Source organism: Pseudorasbora parva, chromosome 1 (assembly GCF_024679245.1).
Source record: "Pseudorasbora parva isolate DD20220531a chromosome 1, ASM2467924v1, whole genome shotgun sequence".
In the NCBI taxonomy this organism is placed as follows: Eukaryota; Metazoa; Chordata; class Actinopteri; order Cypriniformes; family Gobionidae; genus Pseudorasbora; species Pseudorasbora parva.
The window spans coordinates 48368739-48391941 of NC_090172.1; the positions used below are offsets into that span (position 1 = coordinate 48368739).

At 38.8% G+C, this 23203-nt stretch overlaps 2 protein-coding genes across 7 annotated transcripts in view; one reads left to right on the top strand and one right to left on the bottom strand.

Moving 5' to 3' along the window:
• Positions 1–13467, bottom strand: part of LOC137075443 (DNA polymerase nu-like) — a 77718-nt gene extending 64251 nt beyond the window's left edge. For 4 of the 6 annotated variants that reach the window (XM_067443998.1, XM_067443982.1, XM_067443990.1 and 1 more), the window contains exon 1: positions 13365–13445. Coding sequence is in view for 2 of the 6 variants with exons in the window: in XM_067444016.1 (XP_067300117.1) it covers positions 7855–8808 (954 nt within the window). In the remaining 4 variants the exon portion in view is untranslated. Of the gene's footprint in view, positions 1–7854; positions 8856–13364 lie in introns of all 6 variants that reach the window. The other 2 variants (XM_067444016.1, XM_067444008.1) reach the window with 1 other exon arrangement.
• A 29-nt stretch (positions 13468–13496) lies between these two features.
• LOC137085118 (prostaglandin reductase 1-like) lies at positions 13497–23157 on the top strand. Its single transcript, XM_067451682.1, has 9 exons — positions 13497–13600; positions 13799–13920; positions 13995–14040; positions 14219–14278; positions 18939–19106; positions 19800–20073; positions 20190–20295; positions 22155–22273; positions 22388–23157. Exons 2-9 carry the CDS (start codon positions 13815–13817, stop codon positions 22496–22498), a joined length of 990 nt encoding a protein of 329 aa, XP_067307783.1. The 5' UTR covers positions 13497–13600; positions 13799–13814; the 3' UTR covers positions 22499–23157.
• The last annotated feature ends 46 nt before the right edge of the window (positions 23158–23203 follow it).

The following is a 23203-nucleotide window of genomic DNA, read 5'->3' on the forward strand; positions in this document are numbered from 1 at the left end:
ATTTTGTTGGTTTTTGGGGGCGTGTTAGAGTGGGGTGGTCATCAGAAAAAAATTGGAAGATAAAGTGGTCCTTGGGCTGAAAAAGTTTGAGAAACACTGATCTACAACCAAATTTGTTTGGGCAGATGTTACAATAGCGTTACAATAGCTATGATAATATTTTACTGGTTTACTAAAACTCTTATGTAATGCCTTTTAAAAGATTGAGGCTGGTAAGTTTTTTACATTTTTGAAAGATTCTTATGCTCAAAGCTGGATTTATTTGATAAAAAAAAATATTAAAAAAGAAAAAACCTGTAAAAACAGTAATATTGGGAAACATTTAACATTTTTTTTTAGGAGCCATTACTCCAATCTTCAGTGTCACAACATCCTTCCTAAATCATTCTAATATTATGATTTGGTCCTTAAGAAACATTAATTATTATTGTCAATGTTAAAAAAAAAAGTTGTTGCTTAATATTATTATTAATATAATATTATATTATATAATTTTATTAAAACGGTAATTCAATATATCAAGATTCTTTGATGAACAGAAATGCAATATAAAGGGATACTTCACCACTTTTTTATATTAAACCATGTTATTCTATGATATTCAGTTCGGACGCTGAGGAAATTATAAATGTTTATTAATACTCATATGGCAGACCACAGCCATGTAATTATGACACACAATAAAGGACAGGCCGGGATTAGACAGAACAACGATTAAGGGAGATGAATGGAGTTGGTGTGAGGAGAAACAGTGGAAAACAGAGCAGGTGAGAGAGTCGGTTCATAACGTTATACGCTAACACTGTGCTCAGATTACAATACTTTGCAGATAATTATCATGTATCAGGCAATCGCAAATCTATTGGTCATCTAGGAGTATTGAGACCAATAACAGAAACTAATAATAAGTTCAGACCATCTGGCTTAATTCACACTCGCCGTCCACATTAAACGTTAAAGCCGAGCGTGGGGCGTAACGTTACACGGTGCTGTTTATGCACTCATACGACATACGGACATTATGGATGCTCGTATGGTTGTGGCTCGCAGCATGTGAGCGGAAGAACAAGACGATCCAAGCGCGTTTCTCGCACCTCCCTATCTCATGATATTTTTTAAACATACAAAATCAAAAAAATCAGGAGCTGGGTTAATTTTCAACAGCATGGCTGTCCCCTATTGAGAATGAGGACATACGTCATGGTAGCTTGTGGTCACGTGACAAATTGGGCGGTGTTTGGGCCCGTCCACCATTTTGGGATCCGACGCTATCGGTTGCCAGGGGCAATACTGTAAGAGCGATACAGAGATCGGAGCAGGAAAGACGGCTCGAGGAATTATCATGTCGTTTAAACGGAGAAATTTAAAAATGGAAAATAAAAAGAAATGGTTAATCACAGGGAGAAATTGCTACCAGTGCCAGGCAGAGGTATTTAGAGGAGCTGGATGATATCGAAAACATCAATCCATACGAACTGCCTGCAGCAGAATGGAACAGAGACCTAACATTAGACGCTTTAACTTACTACCTTGCACGTTCCTTAAATGTTTCTATAAATTTTTTGTGCATTCTGAATAATAAATAAATATATCTCCCCACTATCCTGCAACAGTCAAGTGCTCGTCCTCTCATTAACAGTGTTTTTCTCATACTGACCATATTTTATACCTGATGACAAGTTTACATTTCAAAATGAATTTAACTAATAAAAAGGAACGCTTGTGTGAGCTGGTGCTTTTAGTCCAGCCTTAAGTAAACTAAATGCTCAGTATGTAAATGTAACGTTAGAGGAAAACTAGCTATAGGCCTAAGTTACTTTGAATATTAATACTTTTGGCATTAACATGTAAATTACATAGAATAAAATTATTGACAATGAAAAATGACAGAATATTTTTCAAAATTTTAATACAAATAAATAAAGGATCGTGTTCATCAGATGTCAACACACTCCATCGTGGTCACTAGTAACGTTAAGATGATGACTGACACCCTGTGGTGAAATAATGGCGTATGTTGTTTACCAGCAGCTGCTTACTCAGATCAGCTGGGGTGGACTTCATGTTTCATTGAGTTTGGAAAATGATGTACATGGTAATCATCAGAATATCTCTTCTCCAGTCTCTGTCCGAATCCAATACCTGGCGGACCATCCTCCCAAAATGGCGGAAGGGGGCGGGGCGTGGCGTCGTGACATCTCATTCTCAGTTGCCAAATCATGCACAACCATGTCACCGGCTATATCTAGTATTATTCTGAGTATTATTATGCTATAGTTCAGTTGCTGCAACCATACAGTGCCTTTTTTACACGCGCGCACACGCACGCTGTGCGCTGCTTTTCAACAAATCATTTGCACACAAGTAATGTTTTCTATCTAAAGCTAGCAGCAACATTGAGTCTCTGTTTTGAGTCTTCAGTCTCTGTTTAACACGAACGCTCGTGTGCATGTGTACGGATCGCCTCAGATACGGTGCTCAGTTCACGCGGTTTCTCCGAGCTGATCGTCTGACGGATCCGTGACCGACCATCACACCTCCCGCCGCGGCCGAGCCACAGACAGTATAACGTGTTATTGTGATCCTTTATTCACTCATTCTGTGTTATGGGTTTATTTTGTGCCGATTCACCGTCGATAGTGTGAGGCTGTATGACGTTTTGAGTATGTATTTGAGTGAACATTTATATACATGGCTTGAATAAAATATACATTTTATCAGCACATAATTCCTGACTTTATTTAAAAAGTGTGAGACTATGCATTTGTGTTTATGTAGCCTAAATACTTTGTATTAATCAATGTTGAAACTGATTCATGTAAAAACAATAACCAAGAAGCATTGCATGTGTGTTTAATCATTTAATATTATCCTTTATCTACATGAGTATTGCAATGTTAAACTCCATCATATCGCTGATAATCCGCAGTGTAAAGTGAACACACACACAAAGCAGATGCAGAAGTGAAGTCCCGTCTCTTCACCTGCACAAAATGCCACAATGCAGCTTTTCTAACTTTTTTTTTAGGAAACCTGTGGACTCAATGTCCTGACAGGCTGGACACAATAATTTTCCATGACAATGACAAATTTAAATAGAAAAACGACCAAAAATACACTGATTACTACAGAATACCAACCTATTCTGCACTGAGACAACGCAGAGCTTGGCAGAGGACTCCCTCTCGTGACGTAATATGACGCGATGTTGCAAAAAACTGTTTTTTACAAAACCAACAAAACGGCCACTTTATCTGCTAAATTTATGCTCTTATTTCTTTTAAAAACATTTTAAATCCTGCATTACCTTTTCATATGGCATTTTCATATAAGGTTATATGTTCATCTCAAAAAAATATTTACCTGCAATATTCTCTTTAACTAAGAAGAGTTGATACATACCTCTCTCGTCTCAGTGTGTGCACTTAATCGCTCTGACCCGCGGTGACATTCTGATTAGTGATCGACCGATATTGATTTTTTATAACCGATACCGATTATTTGGGTGTTTATGTGCTGATAACCCGATATATAGAACCGGTTATTTCGTTTTTTTTTACAATTACAGCTACAGCACTTAACTGCGCTTTTTAAACACTAATTTTTGCGGTTTCACTCCCTTACATACAGAACAAAAGACATTTACATCAATAAATAGTCTGAAAAAATTTACTTTTTATTTTAAACAGCGCAGTCCTTTTAACATTAATGCTGTTTCAACTTTTTATTTATAAATGCAGCCATATTAACAACAGGCAAAATACATATATAAAGTCTAATATTTTCAAATGGAGAACATAAATGAGAGTTGAGTCTATCAAATCCCAATAACTATAAGCATTCATTTTTTTAAACTACAGTTTTAAAAGGTTTATGTGTTTAATAGACGAAAGATTGAATATTCTCTGGAATTGTAATGGCTAAGATGTATTCGCGGGTTTGTTTCTTTTTCTTATCTCATCTAGTACGGTATCAAAATTAATGTTTGTGTAAGTCTATGAAATGCTGACGACAGCGCTGTTTTCATCTCTGCGTTTAACTTACACATCTCGCGGAGATAGGCCTAATAATACATTTTCACGGAGCTGTAATTAATTAGATATTTATTATATAAATGTTATATAACAGACGTTAATATAACTAGGAGTTTTAAACGAGTCGGTCTTACATACGGTGACTATCCTATGCTGGAGCAGCAACTCCGAGAGAGAATGCGACAGAGCATAAACAACACACAGAGAGAAATAAGTTTAGCGCTTTCCAACATGCTCTCATTCATGGTGGCCTAATAATTCATTTTCACGGAGCTGTAATTAATAAGATGTTTATTATATAAATGTCATATAGCAGACGTTAATATAATTTAAGGAGTTTTAAACGAGTCGGTCTTGTTTAGCCTACATAGCCTACGGTAACGTTAGCATATATGCTGGAGCAACAACTCGGTGAGTGAACGGCTGAATGCAACAGAGCATAAACACACAGAAAGAAAGAAATATGGTGCTTTTACTTCCAACATGCTCTCATTCATGGCTGTTTTGTTTCATTCATGTGAAGTTACGTCTTTATTGTGACATAACGGATTACCTGATGACTCCGTCAGTGAGTCATCTCTACAGTGGCAAGTTAATATCTATATATCATCTCATAACATCTTATTTGTGCATATCTCAATTGTGCATTAATGTTATGTCAAACAAAGTTTATCAATTAAGGGATGCAGGTTATTTTACCTTTAAACACCGTTGTTGACTCATCTCCCCTCAGACAGTCCGTTAATGGCGCGCTTGTATGCAATTCTCAAAACGTCAACAAGATGGCGCCATTTATCGGGAAATCCGATATTACAAAACCGATACCCGATTATGAAAAAATGCTTAAATATCGGGAATCCGATATATCGGTCGATCACTAATTCTGATAGCATTTAGCTTAGCCCACTAAGCCCAGTTCATTCACTATGGAACCAAACAGAGATCAAGTTAGAAGTGACCAAACACCTTCATGGTTTCCCTATTTAAATACAGCTACACAAATAGTTGAGAGAGCAAGTATGATGCTTAAAATGAAACGCGACATTTTAAATGGCGCTTTTCTAATTGGATTAAAAAGGAGAACTATAATGTATGACGGAATAGCACTTCTGAGAGTACTTCGACTCGGCGCAGTAAAAAGTCCCGGCTGAAAAATCCTCTCACATCTCCCCCTCCCTCTCTCATTTCTGTCAATAGGGGGGAGGGGAGATGTGAGGGAGGAGGTTTCAGCCGGGACTTTTGACTGTGCTGAGTCGAAGTACTCTCAGAAGTGCTATTCCGCCATACATTATAGTTCTCATTTTTAATCCGCTTAGAAAAGCGCCACGTTTTATTTTATGTCACCATACTTGATCATTCAACTATTTGTGTAACTGTATTTAAATAGGGAAACATGAAGGTGTTTGGTCGCTTCTAACTTGATCTCTGTTTGGTACCATAGTGAATGAACTGGGCTTAGTGGGCTAAGCTAAATGCTATCAGATCGTCATAGCACGTCAGAGCGATTAAGTGAACGCACTAAGACGAGAGAGGTATGTATCAACTCGTTTTAGTTAAGGGAATAACAGTTTAATTTGAAAAAGTGGTGAAGTATCCCTTTAATGTGTCCTTGCTAAATAAAAGCATTAATTTCTTAAAGTAAAAAAAAAAAAAAAAGGACCCCAAACTTTTTGCAAAGTAGCATATAGGGCTGGACGATATGGCCAAAATTTATATCACGATATATTTCTTAATTTTGGTCGATACGATATAATTTCGATATCGATATGAACTATATAAAAGCTTTAGAAAAACTACCAAGAACTGCCACAAAGGATTTCTGTACCTACAAACTTCTGACAAATTAATTTGCCAAGTCTATGAAACCTCCTCCTATAAAACTATATGATATTTTAGAAATAAAAACGGTACAAATAAATTAATGTTCACCTTTTATTGGAATTTAGCCTTTATACGAACAAGAAATGTGAAATCACCGTCAAATAAACAAGACTCTCACTTCGCAGACGCAGTTTATTGAGCATTTTCTTTTAAGTTTTACATTTCAGTGAAGAACGATTCATAGCGCTATATTCTCCTTTTATGCAAAACTATACCTTTATCTATTGATGCACAAAAAAATTAATAAAATAAGACTCAATTCAGTGGCCTATTTGTGCTCTGTTTGAGATGAGTGCACGCTGCTTTGGCAAGGCTTTAACAGGAGCAAATGATACATTTTCGTGAAGCCATGTCTGACCGTCTTTCACAAGCTTTGAAAGGTAATTTAAACGAGAATGAACGCATTGGTGTTAATACATGTCATTGTGTGCAAATGTGGAAAGTATTAAAACAAATGTGCCACTTGCCTCTTACATAAATAGTCTACATGGATTATTTGTAACGCTTGGCATCGTATTGTTAGACATTAGATTGATGCATCTGTCGATGTATTGTTACACCCCTAGTCGGCACCTCTCCGGCACATTTTGCAGCACACTGAAACCTGAAGTTTAATATCAGCCCCCTTCGCACGGGACTAGTATTATCTGGGGACCTCTGGTGATTTGTAATAATTGCAGAGAATGTCTGTGATCTTAATCCCGTGAGAATCGGCCATGTCTGTAATTTGAAAAAGTAAAAACTCCCCCGCAAATTAGCCTACCTACCATATTTCGCCGAACACCGAGGTCCTGTGATAACATTAGTCCCGTGCGAATCGACATCTCTGTGATTTGGCCAGGATTAGGCGGATTGTATATACTTTTTGCAAGCTTTTTTTCTCCCTGTGAGCATTTCTATCTTTATCTTTCACCAAGAATAAAGTCTGCATTCATACCGTTCAGTCATTCCCGTGCAGCCGCGCCCACACGGATTATGCTTTCACTTTAGAATGAGTACCAATTTGACAGTAATCTGATTGAATGGTGTGTTTAATATTAACATCAACACTGTTCTTAATGAAAAACAGAACAGAACAGTATAGTACAATGACAATCTTGTTTAAATAGGCGCTTTTACATTTAGTTTTGAAACTGAATCTTCCGCCGTATATTGTCAGCTTCCTACTCGTGATAAATGAAATCTGATTCCTGCCGCTGGTCTGAGCTCAGTTCATGGCGTCTGTTCGCTAACTGAACGAAATTATATTTATTTATTAGGCTACTGTAAAATAATCAAAACGATATCGATGCCTGTTTATGATTTCATACATCTATAACGAACATCATATCCGGGAGAAGTCAGTAAATTCGAGTAAAATCACAGGCTTTGCTTATCCCGTGCGAATGCGCCACGCAAAACTCAGATGTGGAGGAGTCATTTCTAAATCACAGAGGTCCCTATAATACTAATCCCGTGCGAATAGCGCTTTAGATAGACGAACCACTTCCACGCCACTAAAGAAAGTTAGTCTTTCTTCTCTTATCAATTATTTATTTCTCCTTACTTGTGGAAGCTCGTTCAGTCACATTTGTGTTGCGGTCAGGGAAACTCTCTTTGTAGCTAAAACGTGCCGCGTTGGATCTATCAGCCTACTACTGCTGAGCACTGGCTGCGTGTCCGTGGTGTACGTCATCGCGCAAGAAGCCAATCGTGTTCTGCTCTTTCTGATGGCATGCGCCCTGAACGTCAGTCATATCGAAATATCGGAAATGTGTTTAAAAATCATATCACCGTTATTGAAAAAAATTATATCGCGATATATATTGATATTGAATTATTGTCCAGCCCTAGTAGCATATATGTTCAACTTTGCTAGTCTTGAAAAAAAGATCAAAGGAAATACATAGCTTAAGTTCGCCATAAAAAAATAAATCAACATAAGTAAAAATGTGTTTACCTCTGTGATGCTGTTCATTTGCTGGATGAGCCACTCTTTTGCTGCCTTGTCCCCATGCTCCTCTGCCCTCTCTTTCACCAGCTGGTATTGTGCCACTATATATGCCCACTGGAGTCGTGCCATCTCTTTCTTCCTGAGCTCCACCAGTCCCCCATCCTCTTCTTCCTCATTCTCACTGCAGCAGCTCAGATTTGTCAGCTGGCAACGATTGAATGTGGAGGTCTCCATCAAGTCTGAAATGCCCTGAAAGAACTGACGCTGAGTGTAGGCAGCCAACACTTTGGTGAATTGCTCCTGTTGCTGGAGGAATGGCTCTAGAGACAACTGAGAGAGGAGTACAGGGGTCCCTGGCTGAGGTGGAGTGGCTTCATCTTTACTCCTGGTTTGGTAAAAGCCAGCAAGTTTGGTGGTCTCTTTTGACAAGTTCTCTACTGCGGAGTTGGTGTATGCGTTTTCAGCTGCCAAGGCAGAGTTGGCATCTTTTACCACATTCCCTCCTTCCTGAAGCAGTGCTTGGGATGCAGAGGAGTTTGCACCCCAGTTGGTAGCTAGCATCTGCAGCTTGTTGAGTCTGCGTTGTTTTAGCTGCTTTTCCTTGCGGAGAGCTTGAAGTTCTGTCTCGAGGTCCTCAATTGTTACATTTCCCTCTCCACCCAGTGCAGAACAGCCCTGTGACCCTTCACCTCCATCCACGGGCAAACAGGTTTTAAGCAGCTCTGCCAGTGTCGCCTCATCCAAGATGGGCTTCCCGGACTTCTGGAGTGCATTGTATGCTTGCAATTCTTCTGGCATTAGAACATTGCTGCGGTTCAGGCGGTTGCAGACAACACGTAAAAGGTGGAGGTTATCTGGCGCGGTGTCAAATAACCAGTCAAACTCAGAACCTTTCAGCATAGATGCCCGTGGGTAACCCAACCGTGACAATGCCTCAACGAACTGTGCCCCATCCAGCATGTCTGCTTATGTGAACTTGGCTCACACTTTAGAGATATTCAGTTATCCTAAGGCAGATAGTCAAAGGAAATTATAGCAACCCTGACTTAATATGCATTCACAAAAGAAGGCCTAATTGAGGTGAGTGCTGCAAGATACTGTACAAACTGGATGTTTGCAAACTGGAAAACACACACACTACCTACCGTTTGGGGTTCGGTAAGATTTTTTTAAGCCTCCTATTTATTTGAAGGTTCAGTGTCGGGATGTGACGGTGAGAAAATTTTCCCACTGGTTAATCGATGCATGACAACACCGGTAATTCCAGTATCACCGACTGGGCTTTTGAATCACTAATTCTATCTAAACCGAAAATAACAGAGCGGAGAGAGTGCTTTCAATAAGTTAAGCTTCCATATGCATGAACTGAAAACGCGCCAGTGTGCATGCACACACACCGTGATTGACAGTTCGTAAATGTGCTCATTTTAGTTTTGGTTTTGAATTAGTGCTATTTTGGGATGGGTTGCCGCTTGAATGGTGGGCTCATTAGCCTATTATTCTTAATGAAAAACACAACAACACTTTTACATGTCTCTTTGAAGCCAAATCTTCCGCAATCATTTCAGTCAGCTCTTTACTCTCTGATGAATGAACTCCTGCTGCGTTTGTGCTGCGACACTCGTTCGGATTATGCATTATTAAGCAGACACAATGGCGTAGCACCAAATTTTGGGCCCTGGGTACAAATAATTTTGCTGGGCCCCCGTACCAAATACCATAGTGATACCAATGGGTGGGGTATTGCATTTTTATCATAAAAACACTTAATGTAAACAAAATAAGCTATTTGTACATAAATTATTTACAAATGTTAGTGCATATATATGTATGTATAGAAAACGGACTTCTAAGGGCCCCCCCTGCCTTGGGCCCTGGGTAGTCCGACGCCCCTGACCAGACACGTTGAGTTTTTATTTGTATTGTCTATATAGGTATAATTTTATTACTATAAAAAAATCTAAATGACGGTGGGGGTGGTGACACGGTGAGCAAATGATGTAACTGTAAAAACAACAACATAATTTTCCACTTTAAATTCATGTAACAACGTCGGCTCTTGTTTTAACACAACACGCATGCGTATTGCGTTGAGGTCCTCTCATGAACATGTGTTGGACATTGTAAGGAAAGTGTTTTTTTTTTGTGTTTTTTTTGCACGAAGCACTCGATTTGCTTAATAAAATGTAGGCAAAACCACTGGAGTCATGGATTACTTTAATGATGTCTTAACTAATTTTCTGGGCCTTGAAAGTGGTAGTTTTGTAGACTGTCAGTGGAGGGACATTAGCTCTCAGATTTCATCAAAAATATCTTGATTTGTGTTCCCAAGATGAACAAAATACTAATGGGTTTGGAATAACATGAGGGTGAGTAAATGACAATTTTCATTTTTGTGTGAACTAACTATTTAACAGTACTTTATACATTAGTAGTGCAACAAATGCTGATTATATTGTATTAGTGGCATTTTACATTTATTTTATTGAGCTAGTTTCAATCCATTTTTGAAAATTTTCTAAAGTTTCTGCTTATGTTTTTGTGCAGATGTTTTGTTGGAATCACATTACTCACTCCCTGGAGCCAAGACAACAAGCACAGAGGCAAAACAAGTGGAAAGTACTCAGAGAGGAACAAGTCAACCCTCATGTGTTGCTCATCTCAGAAGGTTAATGAACTTCAAGTGTATAAGGGCTGTCAACGAATATACCAAATTCGAATATATATTCGAATAGTAAAAAAAAAAAAGGTGAACTTTTCGAATTTTCGAAGGTGAAAATTAATATTTGAATTAATAAAAAAAGTGGGGAAAAAGCGCCCGGTAGTAGAGGCATGGCTGTCTGATTTGCGAGTGGGCACGCGCCTGGTTTCAGGGACAGATCACAGGAGTCGTACTGTCAGGCATAGCGTCAATGCTGAAAGTTGGCACATCTTGCATGGAAGATGGCAGAAAGTGCAGAGCCCAACTCGACCGCTGCAGAGAAAGCGATTTTAACTCCAAAATCTAAAGTCATGTCTGGAAGTACTTTGGATTTTGGTCGGTAGGAGGTAAAATTGTTGCCGCGAGATAAAGTTGAATGCAAGCTATGTAAGATACAGCTAGCATACCATGCCACATTTTATTTAACGTTAAACAGAAACACTAAAGTGTAGGCTACTGTACTGACTGAAGAGATTTTGCATGAATAAAGGATAAATGCACTGCTTCCACTTGTTTGATTATTTACTGTTTCATGTCAAGGAAAAGTTCCATGTTTACCACAGCACAGCTCACTCGGAGCGTTCAATATGCTGTAAAAACAATTCCTACAATAATATTTGTTTCAATCACCGAATGAAGCCTGCTATATTTGGGAGACAAGTCACAAGTCACATTTGCTTGCACAAATCTCTTGATCAGCAAAGTTTGTTCATTTAAACCATTATGCGCAGAGAGCGTGAGCTGAGGGCGAGAGAGAGTGAGGTCTGCAGTCTTGGCCATTAGTTGATTTACTTGTTTTTGTGTAAGTAATACGTTGTCAAATATGTTTAAACTTTAATAGACTACCTATACAAGTTATTGACGTAATGCACGTGCACGCCACTGACAAAATGCGCAACCAGATGTTAGAATATTTTTTAGAGGGAATATTTGAAAGTCATTTGAGCAATTTTGACAGCCCTAGTATTAAGTTGTCTTTTGATGAAATATTCTTAGTTTAATAGAAGATAAGCTCAAACAACAGAATTTTTGGAATAATGTTGATTTTAGCATTTTATTTTAATGCTTTTTCTTTAAAAAGAAAAGACGTTGCAGTGAGTTTTAATAGGATAAAAAAAATGCCACAAATTCTGTTGATTGACTTTCATTTTTATTGAAAGTTAATGTTCTACTCAAAATGTCTTAAAATAGCTTTTTACGGTCTTTGTGGTTATTTTGTAATACTATGTCATTTTTATAGTAAGATTTTAACAGTTGGAAGACAGAGCGGAGAAAATGTTGCCTTGCAATGCCAGTTTTAATAAACTCAATGCCTTGCTACTAGTTTTATTAAATATTTACTTGTAAGACCCTTGACTTTTTATTCATTTGTAAATGTATTCGCATTTAAATCAGTAATTTACAGTTTACTGTTAAAATTATTATTTTCATTATTTTTTAATGTTACACTTTTACAAACATCTTGGATTATGGGGGTATTTACAGGATTTTTTACAGGAACATTTTTACAGGATTTTATTGGCAACTTTTTTGCCAGTAAATTCCTGTAAATTATACAGTCCATTTTTTACAGTGTAGCAAACATGGACATTGAAATAATTGTGAGTAGGGGTGTGCCATATCATACCGGTATACGTTTTTACATGATAAAAAGGTGGCATATCACGATATCAATGATATAGCGAAGCGATAACATATGGCGCATTTACTTTCCATAGCGCGCATAACAACACCTGTCAGAGTACTACACGAAGAGTAATTTAGGTGAAGGTGAAGGTCTCTGGTGTTTGAGACTCACAGTATGTGATGTCCATGTACTGAACTCTTATTATTTCACTATGGCAATGTTCATTAAATTGTTCATTCTAGGGCACCTGCAAATCAAAATACAGTTAAAAAAAAAAAAAAAAAAAAAAAAAAAGGTCATGTTATGGAAACATTATTACAATTTTAAAGCTTATAAGCGTATTTCTTATTATATTTTTTAAACAATTACTTATTTATACAATGGTAAAGCTGATTGTCAGCATCATTATATCCTTTAAAATCTTCTAATTTGGTGATCAAGAAACATCATTTATTGTCAATTTTGAATTTTTTTTGTGGAAACCATTTTTTAAGGAGGAGACAGATGAGGATTTCAGGCAAACAGGATAATAGGTTATAAATAAACCTGCTGCTTTGTTCAGCGCACTTTTTCTTAGTTTCAAGTGTGTATGTTCTCATCTAGATACTTTCAGCATAGCTAGTAAGTTAAACCCACATAAGTCTGCTGCTGAAGGTCTGTGATTATAGTCAGTGACTGATAAACTGTCGTTGTGGAGATTTAGCCTGATATGTTCTTCTGTGGAAAACAGCTTTCGAAAAAGCAGTTTCCACAAAACGTATGTGACCAACACACTAATTGATCATAAAACACACTTATAAATATGAATATATTTTTAATTTGAATCCTCAGGAAATAAAAAAATAACAGTAACGTTAACTTAAGTTAACTAAGACCCATCAACACACTTAACCTTACGTTTCAGACACGACTTGGTCATGATGACCAATATCTCAAAGACAGCTAAAGTCAAAGTAGCTTAAGCTTTAACGTCAGAATAACAGATGAATACAATATTTTGAATTTCAAGAGCCGTTAAAACTGTAGTAACTTAATAACGTTAACGTCATTTGTTCAACGATTGTATCAAGTTAAATTACCATGCTTATTGATTAGCTGTGTACAACAGCTAATACATTTGCCACAACAATTCAGTTAAAACCGACTTTGACATGTATGTCACAAAGCAGTAAGTAAAAATATCCTTACCTTGAAAAACAATCGTCTAGCGTGCCACAGCCAAACTTCCGAAATGCCCGCGCTTGCGCTTTGGTCACATGACGTGGGGGTCATGTCGGCCAATCAGACAAATATAATATGTCACATGATTGAGATCCAGCCATGAGTGTAGCAGTGGGAGGGTCTTAAACAAGTTCTCTACTGAGTCTGTGCTCTGTGCGCGACGCTTGGAAGAATAGAGAGCTTTGTGTAGTGTACGTTAACGGGTATGTACATTGTTTTACTTCATTATGATTATATGATGTATCATACGCAGTTCGGACCGGCATTTTTTTAAATTAGCCTACAGATGTGATGTGTGAGCAAAATAACGCTGTCTGTTGTTTTGAAAGTAACACGACTTACACTTGACTATGTTAACTTATGTATGCATTATGCAATATTATTTTAATTTACTTTTACAGTTTAAAACTAAAAGCCATGGCTCAAGCCAAAACCTGGGTTCTGAAGCAGCACTTTGAGGGCTTTCCCAAAAACACCGACTTTGAGCTGAAACTAGAGCAGCTCTCTGAGCCCAGAGATGGAGGTTTGTGGTCTTTAAATGTCATGTTATATTTTTCATATTTGCTCTGTTGAACACCATTTATTCTTGTTCTTTAGAGGTTCTTCTGGAGGCACTGTTCCTTAGTGTGGACCCTTACATGCGGTGAGTGAGAAAGCTGTAATTAGCATGTATCAGCATTTAAGGACCTGATGATATGCAGTAAAGTCAGACTGATCCTGATTGTTTGAAAATCATCCCTTGTTTGATTTATGTGAAATGTTTAAGGAATTCATTTTTATTTCCTCGAAATGTGCAATTTGATCTTTTTAATTTCTTCTAGCCCATACAGTCGTGTTCGAATGCAGCCAGGAGACGTGATGATCGGAACTCAAGTTGCCAAGTAAGAGCTTCATCCTGTTCAATCCCTTTCATCAAAATTACAAAGGAAACCATATAATCCAGTACCTGTCCTGTAGACCCGTTCGCAATTTGGTGTTGGGGGAATTTCTCATTTGAACTGAGTTAGTGGGTCCCTAGACATGAAAAATCACAGAGGTGCTCGTCCGCCATAGTGCCACGAATGACGTAGTGGTCAAATCAAATATGGCCGCCGATGGATGATGATGAAAATCCAACTTCTATGTTTCTGAATGTATATACACATGTAATACCTCCATTTAGACTTCCTATTGTATGTGGAATTAATTTCTGATATTGTTATGACCATAATGGTTGAATTCTAACCTTTAACAGGCATGGTCAAGGTAATTTTCCTATTCAGAAGACCTTGGCCATAACTTGGCCATTATTAGGAATAAAAGCCAGATGCAATAAGTTTAATTCTACTAAATCTGACATTTAACATTCATTGCTAATATTTTTTTAACATTAAGGATCATCTTGTCATTGAAATATCAAGGTCAACATATTTTTTTATAAAAAAATATTTTTTCTTTAAAGTCACTTATTATTGTTTCCTTCAATTATTTGTTTTAATTATAACAAGACATGAAGAGAAGAAATGTAACAATTATAAACATCCTCTTTGAAGTTTTAGTTTAATTGGGTGTTAGTACAATGATAAACAATTGGGTGCAAATAAAACTATGTAGTAATAGCCTGACAAGATGTTGGGCCTGGGAACTTCCCATTGGCAGGGCTCAATCTGAGAGGCGGGATAAACGGTTGTCTTTCAAATTCACTCTGCACGCGATAGGATAGAGCTACAACCAACCAGAGCAACGAAGAAGGTGAAGTGGAACTAGTTGATAGATTAAACTTTCGCTGTATCCGGTCGGCAAAACTCCGAACACATCTTCCTTTCTTAAGAATGATTTCAGTACCGTTCTTTTCTCAAAGAAAAGCTTAACTCTGAGTCTTCCAGAGTCGCGGCCAAAGCCAATTTGAAAGAACGCTGTTTGCCAGCTTCTTTGTTTACAAGTAGCACGCGGAACCTCCGCAACTCTGCCGTCATTATATTAAGCCCGCCCACCGACTCTATACACAATTTGATTGGCCTGACCAGAGTTTGTTTTTTACAGCTCACAATTCAACGAAGAGTTGCTAGACTACCCTGGCTGCAAATTAGCTTTGCTGCCGCTAGGGTGTGTCTAGATTTCTAAGCTAAAGAAGCAATAAAACTGATACAAATTACATCATATCAAATGAACTAAAAATGCACCATATAGTCTGATTTCTCTCAAAGTGTACTGTATGTGTTCATGCATGTTAGTGGGATGGGTTTTTACAGGATGATTTTTCCATGGCAGAATATGGTGCATGAACTTCAGCAGCACAAAAGCCACATCGGCGATTGTCACACTTGCCTGCACACTTACTTAAGCCCCTTTCACACTGCACGTCGGACCCGCAATATTCCCGGAACATTGCCGGGTCGCCTTCTGTGTGAAAGCAACCACGTCCCGGGATTGATTATCGAATTCGACCCGGGTCGGGGACCTAGTAATATTGCGGTATTCGACCCGGGACGTGCGCTGTGTGAACAAAAGCCGAAACTAATGCCGCAACGTGTACGTAGTTATCGTGCGACTCCTAGAGCTTGTTTTTTCAATAATACAATCCTGCAGTGCCAGAAGAGCTCGTTGGTGTTTTAAACGCAGAGAGTGTTCGTATACAAAAGAAACTAAAATTAAACAAGCAGAAATGTGTGCAAACTGGACGCAAGTCGAGACCACGGATCTCCTTACTATCCGCGCTGAAGCTGAGATCGCTCGCCATTATACGTCACATCAGGATGTCACGTGTCAACTCGACCCGGGACCGTTAAGCGTTGTGTGTGAAAGCGCACATATTACGGCATTTCGCTGGCAGTGTGAATGGGCCAAATCTAGCGGCCCGGGAACAAATGCCGGGTCGCATTATCCGTGTATTTGCCGAAATCGCAGTGTGAAAGGGGCTTTACTGTGAGCAGACTTGGTGGTATGGGCTTCAGACATTTTGATGGCAGGGGTGTGCCAAAGTTGCAAGCAAGTGGCATGTCGTATGAACCAGAAAAGCCCCTCGTTGGATGTGGCCTCTGATCCCACTACTTGTGGAAGGGAGAGCATCAATTCCAGAACTTCCTCTGGTGTAGATTTCTATCCTGAAATCATCAAATGTCTTAGCTGCATCTTGCTCTGTCAAGGTGTCTGCCTCTTCAAAGTTGGCTAAGTATTGCACTGGGTCAGAAGCCATAGCAGCATGTTTAGTCCCCATGTTGCTCATACAGTCATCTCCAGTCAGAATATGTCCTTTAACCACTGTCTTTGTCAGTGACGCATCAAGATGATAGCATGCTCACTGTTGATCAATTGGTGCGATGCTCAATAGTGAGATGAAGTGAGAAGTATCTTTTGATACTCCTGGTAAAATACAAGAAAAGTTAAATCTTGTCCTCTTATTTGTTGTGAACTCTGTCTAGTATTGTATACACAATACACAGTATAAGGGCAGACTATAAATTTAGTTAGTTCGCATGTACATGTCTTTTGAGATTCTTCAAAATAGGAAAATGACTATGACCATGCCATTTGGGGGGGGGGGGGGGGGAATGCTGTTTCATGCTTACTGAAGTTTTTTCCACTGTTAAAGACTTGGATTCCCATCCTAAACAGACAAAGTTTCAAAAACTAATGTTGGACGTTTGATGGAGTATTTCTGTGTTAAAAATACTCCTTCCGGTTTCTCACAAGTTTCGGAGAGTTTTTTTCGGGTATGGCTCGGCTTGACGTGGACAGAGCGGAAGGTCCTCGTATGGGCCGTACGGGCTCTTCTCCCGGTAGGGTGAGCGCGCGTGTGACTAGAGCGAGAGAGGAAATGCACGCCCATAAACACTCCACGCCGCGCTCCACTTTATTCCTATGAGTGACATCAAGCGACTTCAACGCTTCAGCACAGCATTCCGGGAAGGCAGCGCTGCATTTGAACCGATTTGAACGCAGAAATGACGGGAAGCTTCACAACATATCTTCAGTCACGTCTCAAAGTGGATCTCCACCGTTCACTGCTGTCAAGACTTCACCAAATCATACCAAAGAAGTGTGTTTTTGACGGAGCGGTCCCAGCGATAAAGATTCGGTCCTGCTTTGGAACCAGCCGGTGAGTTAAACTGCTTCAAATGTCTGTGCTGTCGGCTTGTCGCGTGAGTAAACATCAGTAAACGACACGATCGCGTGCTTCGTCATTCAAATGCGCTAACGGACTCCATTGTTGTTCTATGTATAAAGTTACACTAGTATGACGTGCAAAACCGTTTTGCTTGCTACTGCTAAGGTTTAGTCGCATACAATAGTCCATAAACCGAATCAAACTGCGAGTAAACACACAAATCCTGCTGTTAATTTTTCTCCTGTTCAATTTATTTCAGCCTCAGATTTGATTCTGGATCATTATCTGTATTAGCTGAGATAGCGATGGGTTTCTCCACGCTTGAGGACGTCACCGCTTTGTCCGCTCTCGTCTTTCTTTAGCTCCGCCCACTCGATACGCCTCCAGGCGCTCGGTGTTTTCCGGAAAGACTCTGTACAGCCCATATTTCTTTTATAAATATAATAAAACTAAAGACTTTTCGGAGATATGAAGGATGCAATACTACTCTATAGGTACTCAAGACTGACATGAGATTGACTGAAACTGAGTGTTTCACCCCCCCTTTAAGGTCAAAATCACCCAATATGGTCATATCAATAGCAGAAATGAATTCCACATACCATAATTAGTCAAAATAGAGGTATTACATGTGTATAAACATTCAGAAACAAATATGTAGGATTTTCATCATCATCCATCGGCGGCCATATTTGATTTGACCACTATGTCATTCGTGGCACTATGGCGGACGAGCACCTCTGTGATTTTTCATGTCTAGGGACCCACTAACTCAGTTCAAATGAGAAATTCCCCCAACACCAAATTGCGAACGGGTCTACAGGACAGGTCCAGGATTAATAATTATTCAGGCAGTGTTAAATGGGAACTTTCCAACTCTTTGTTTAAAAAGAAATGCATTACAAATGTGTTACAAAAAGAAATGCATCTGCAACTCATTTACATTACTGACCGTTATTTAATTGATTAGATCAAGAACTAGCACTAGATTGATTAAGCATGTGCATACCAGTAAAAACTGTTTGTGTTTATATAATGTTAAGGGACAATGCCTCTTCTTGTTTTTAAAATCACAATCTAAATTGACAATTGTTTCTTTTTATGGAATATTGCAATGTTTTTTTTTTATAAATTATTTATCTGTGCACATCATTATTTTTTTTAACGAATGTGACCTTGAAATCTTTTTAATCAAAGTAACTTAAAGTCCTCTCTTGCAATGGCATTGGGACAACCTGTCACTTACAAGAGAGGACTCGCAACACACGTGATTGAGATTGCAGCAATAGCAAACCACAAATAATCCAATTAATTCCCGATGGAGAAAGGTCCCACCCTACTTTTTTTTCTTGTTTCAGGTTCACTTGGTTACGTCACAATAAGGAAGAAAAGATTATCGCAACTTCCATTTCATGCCAACCATAAATGTGTTCTTTCTTCTCTTTTGACTATAGGGTGATTCAAAGTAATAATCCTACATTTCCTGTGGGCTGCCATGTGATTGGTCGATGTGGTTGGAGAACACATACTGTGTCAGATGGGAGTGATCTCAGCAAAGTCTTGGTTGACTGGCCTCAAGATGTACCCCTCTCCCATGCCCTTGGAGCCATTGGCATGCCAGGGTAAAACCCACTGCTTCTTTCAATCCTACAATTGTTTCTTTTATAAGGGTAAAGGCTTAATCCACATTGATAATCATTATCTGATGTTTCATTTGATCACATCAAAGAGCACAGATGTGGTGAGTAGACATTAGAGTTCTGGGAAAAGTAAATTTAGTAATTCACTTCTGGCTTTACGCAACAAACATTTGTTGCGCTTGCGCACTAGTTCTCTCTTTAGTGTGATTCGTTTTGCAACGCTTTTAAACATGTTCTCAGAAAATAGTTTTTGTCCGATAGCAAATGGATAATGTTCTAAGGTATATGAGAATAGGTCCTCACCCAAATAAAACGATAACGACATAGGAAATTTTCGAAATGACTTTCAGACATTTTTTTTTTTCAGTTGATGAACAATTGGAACATTGACAATCAGAACCTATCCATAATCAAAATGCTCAAGCATTTAAAGCAGCAGACCACATTACTGCAGCGCATGCTTGTATAAACCAGAATGTTATTGTGTGCTGGTGTGGATGCTATTAGTTATCTTTATAGTATTATTCCTGGTCTGAATTCTGATGCAACACTATTTCAATTTATTTCCAAGTTGTACTTGATGATCTTTTATTTTAGGCACCACATATATATAAAACTTAATGTGATAAAATGATGCATGAAAAGATGATGAATAACATTAACTGTGTGCCACAGGCTGACTGCACTCTACGGTTTGGAGGAGGTCTGTGCCATCAAACCTGGAGAAACCTTACTGGTGAATGCTGCCGCAGGGGCAGTGGGCTCTGTTGCCGGTCAAATTGCCAAACTTAAAGGTTGCAAGGTTGTGGGTTCCGCAGGAAGTGATAACAAGGTGGCTTACCTGAAGGAGCTGGGCTTTGACCAGGCTTTTAACTATAAGACTGTCTCCTCACTGGAGGAAGCACTGAAGAACGCTTCACCTGACGGATATGACTGCTACTTCGAGAATGTAAGAAATGATTGATACTAGCAGAATAATACATTTTATGATGCTAATTCTCAAATAACAATTCTTTTTTTGGGGCCTTTTTAATTTAAAAAGACAACTTTAATCTTGGTTTCCAGGTGGGAGGCCCTTTTTCGAGCGTTGCTATTTCGCAGATGAAGGTTTTTGGGCGTATTGCTGTTTGTGGAGGAATATCATTGTACAATGACACCACCCCACAAACAGGTTTGTGTCTCTTTATGTGTGATTCTCATGGTGTTGTTAACCTGGGCTGTGTCTGAAATCACCCCCTATACCCTTAAATAGGGCACTATTTTGAGAGGACAGCCATTTGTAGTTGTGTCTGAAACCATAGTGTACATTGAGTACACTCATTCAATCCCATAATGCACCGTAGAGTCGTGCAGAATGAATTCCTGCATCTTGCCCTGATGATGCTCCCGCAGGTAAATTATCCATCCATCCATTTTCCAAACCTCTGGTCCAGTGTGGGACTGCTGGTCCAATTCCTTTTTAATTGGTTATTAAATTGTTTAAATGAGGTTTCTACACCGACCAGCCATAACATTATGAACTGAAATTGTGTTGGTCCCCTTTTTACTGCAAAAACAGCCCTGACCCATCGAGGCATGAACAACACTAGACCCCTGAAGGTGTGTATCTGACACAAAGTTGTGAGCAGCAGATCCTTTAAGTCCTGTAAAATGCGAGGTGGGGCCTCCATGATTTGGATTTTGTTCAGCACATCCCACCGATGCTCGATTGGATTGAGATCTAGGGAATTTGGAGGCCAAGTCAACATCTCAAACTTGTGCTCCTCAAACCATTCTTGAACTATTTTTGCTTTGTGACAGAGCACATTATACTGCTGAAAGAGGCCACAGCCACCAGGGAATACTGTTTCCATTAAAAGGTGTACATGGTCTGCAACAATGCTTAGGTAGGTGGTACAAAAGTAACAAAAGTGGTGTCAAAGTAACATCCACATGGATGGCAGGACCCAAGGTTTCCCAGCAGAACATTACCTGAAGCATCACACTGCCTCCACTGGCTTGCCTTCTTCCCATAGCGTATCCTGGTGCCATGTGTCCCCCAGGTAAGAGATGCACCTGGCCATCCTTCTTCAACTGCTCCGTGGTCCATATCTGATGCTCACTTGCCCACTGTTGGCACTTTCAGCACCCTGACTGGCCTGCAGCTATTCAGCCCCATACGGAACAAACTGGGACGCGCTGTGTATTCTGACACCTTTTTATCAGAACCAGCATTAACTTCTTGAGCAATCTGAGCTTCAGTAGCATGTCTGTTTGATCAGACCACACAGGCCAGCCTTCGCTCCCCACATGCATCAATGAGCCTTGGCCGCCCATGACCCATGCCGGTTCACCACTGTTCCTTCCTTGGCCCACTTTTGATAGATCTGCTGACCAGGAACACCCCACAAGAGCTGCAGTTTTTGAGATGTTCTGACCCAGTGGTCTGACCATCACAATTTTGCTCTTGTCAAACCTTATGCTTGCCCATTTTTCCTGCTTCTAACACATCAACTTTGCGGACAAAAATGTTTACCAGCTGCGGGCTGCCTAATATATTCTACCCACTAAATAGGTGTTGTAATGAAGAGATCAGTGTTATTTACTTCACTTGTCAGTCTTCATAATGTTATGCCTAATCTGTGTACATGCTAGTTTCAATGACAGACTTCAAGATAAATAGTTTAATTACTATAGGAGCTGCCAGTTTCAAATGATAATTAAAGCGTAAGTACAAACTATAATAAAGCAGGAGCCGTTCTGCACACGCAGTGTCTGAATTTGCTCACTCGTTTTCATTCACTCTTTCAAGTGGACTATATTAGTGGATTAATGTATGGAATAGTGAGTGAGGTTAAAGGGGGGTGATTTCAAACACTTCTCAGGAAGGGGTGCTTTAAATGATCTTTATATTTATAGAGTTAATACCTCAGTGTAAACAATGCAAAAAACATAGTCACCATTACTGAAACATAAAATTAGGCATTAAGAATTGGGTAGACATAGACTCTTATTAGTCTACTGCTGCTGTGATGTGTTTGTCCTTTTTAGGTCCCTATCCACACATGCACATGATTTTTAAGCAGCTGAAAATGGAAGGTTTCTTGGTGAGCAGGTGGGAACATAAAAATCAGGAGTCTCTAAAGCGAATGTTGACCTGGATGCAAGAGGTACGTCAGCATGCTTAGTTAATACTATAAAATCTAAATGTATCCAATACTAGTTTTATCTTAATGTTCATGTATGCATAATTATGCAGTTTCCCACTATTTGGTGGTTTACAGGGAAAGCTGAAGTGTAAGGAGCATGTCACCGTTGGGTTTGAAAACATGCCTGCTGCATTCATGGGGATGCTGCAGGGGGAAAACATTGGGAAGGCCATCATTAAAGTCTGAGGTCAAGTGCTTCAGTAGTTTGCTCATATAACACCAGTCATGTTATTTTTGGCATAAATTCTGCATTAATGTGTCCTTTATTTAGTTTTACAAATAAAGTTGTTTTTTTTTTTTTTTTGTAAACAAGTGTAACATTTTAATTCAGCATTTCTACATGGTGTCATTACAAAAAAAAAAAACATGCTGAGTCATGGTGAACTTGATGAGCTACATGAACAGCATATCAATAATAAATGGACTGACTGACTGAGATTTATATGCCCAACTAACCATTATCTTTAGAATCTAATTATACTTCCGTTTTAACTTTTTATAATGATCGAAGTTTCCAACAACATTCTGTGTGAGACTGATGATGTTTTTAAATGAAGTTTCTAACAAAAAAATACTAAGAAAGTTATTTTGATAATATATTTTGATATAAAAGCAGAGGATCTAGATTAGAAGTTAAAAAATAATTACGTATTAGGATTGGGTTTGTTTGTGTTGGTTGGTGACGTATACAACACAAGTGTGTATGTCCCCTTTAATACTTAAGTGAACACTGACATCTAGTGGCGATTTATGAAAGAATCGTAGTTCATAGTAAATATTTATGAAAGAGGTCAGGAGGAGCGTCTCTTTGGTGGGGCAGAGTAGCTTTTTTGTTGCATGTGTTGATTTAAGAATGCGTTTAAATAATTTTAGAATGATAGACTTAATTTA

Excerpts from the sequence above, each read along its gene's own strand:
- LOC137085118 (XM_067451682.1), top strand. The coding sequence starts at position 13,815 with ATGGCTCAAGCCAAAACCTGGGTTCTGAAGCAGCACTTTGAGGGCTTT. Across the intron at positions 14,041-14,218 it reads AGTGTGGACCCTTACATGCG|CCCATACAGTCGTGTTCGAA; the intron begins GTGAGTGAGAAA and ends AATTTCTTCTAG. Across the intron at positions 14,279-18,938 it reads ATCGGAACTCAAGTTGCCAA|GGTGATTCAAAGTAATAATC; the intron begins GTAAGAGCTTCA and ends TTTTGACTATAG.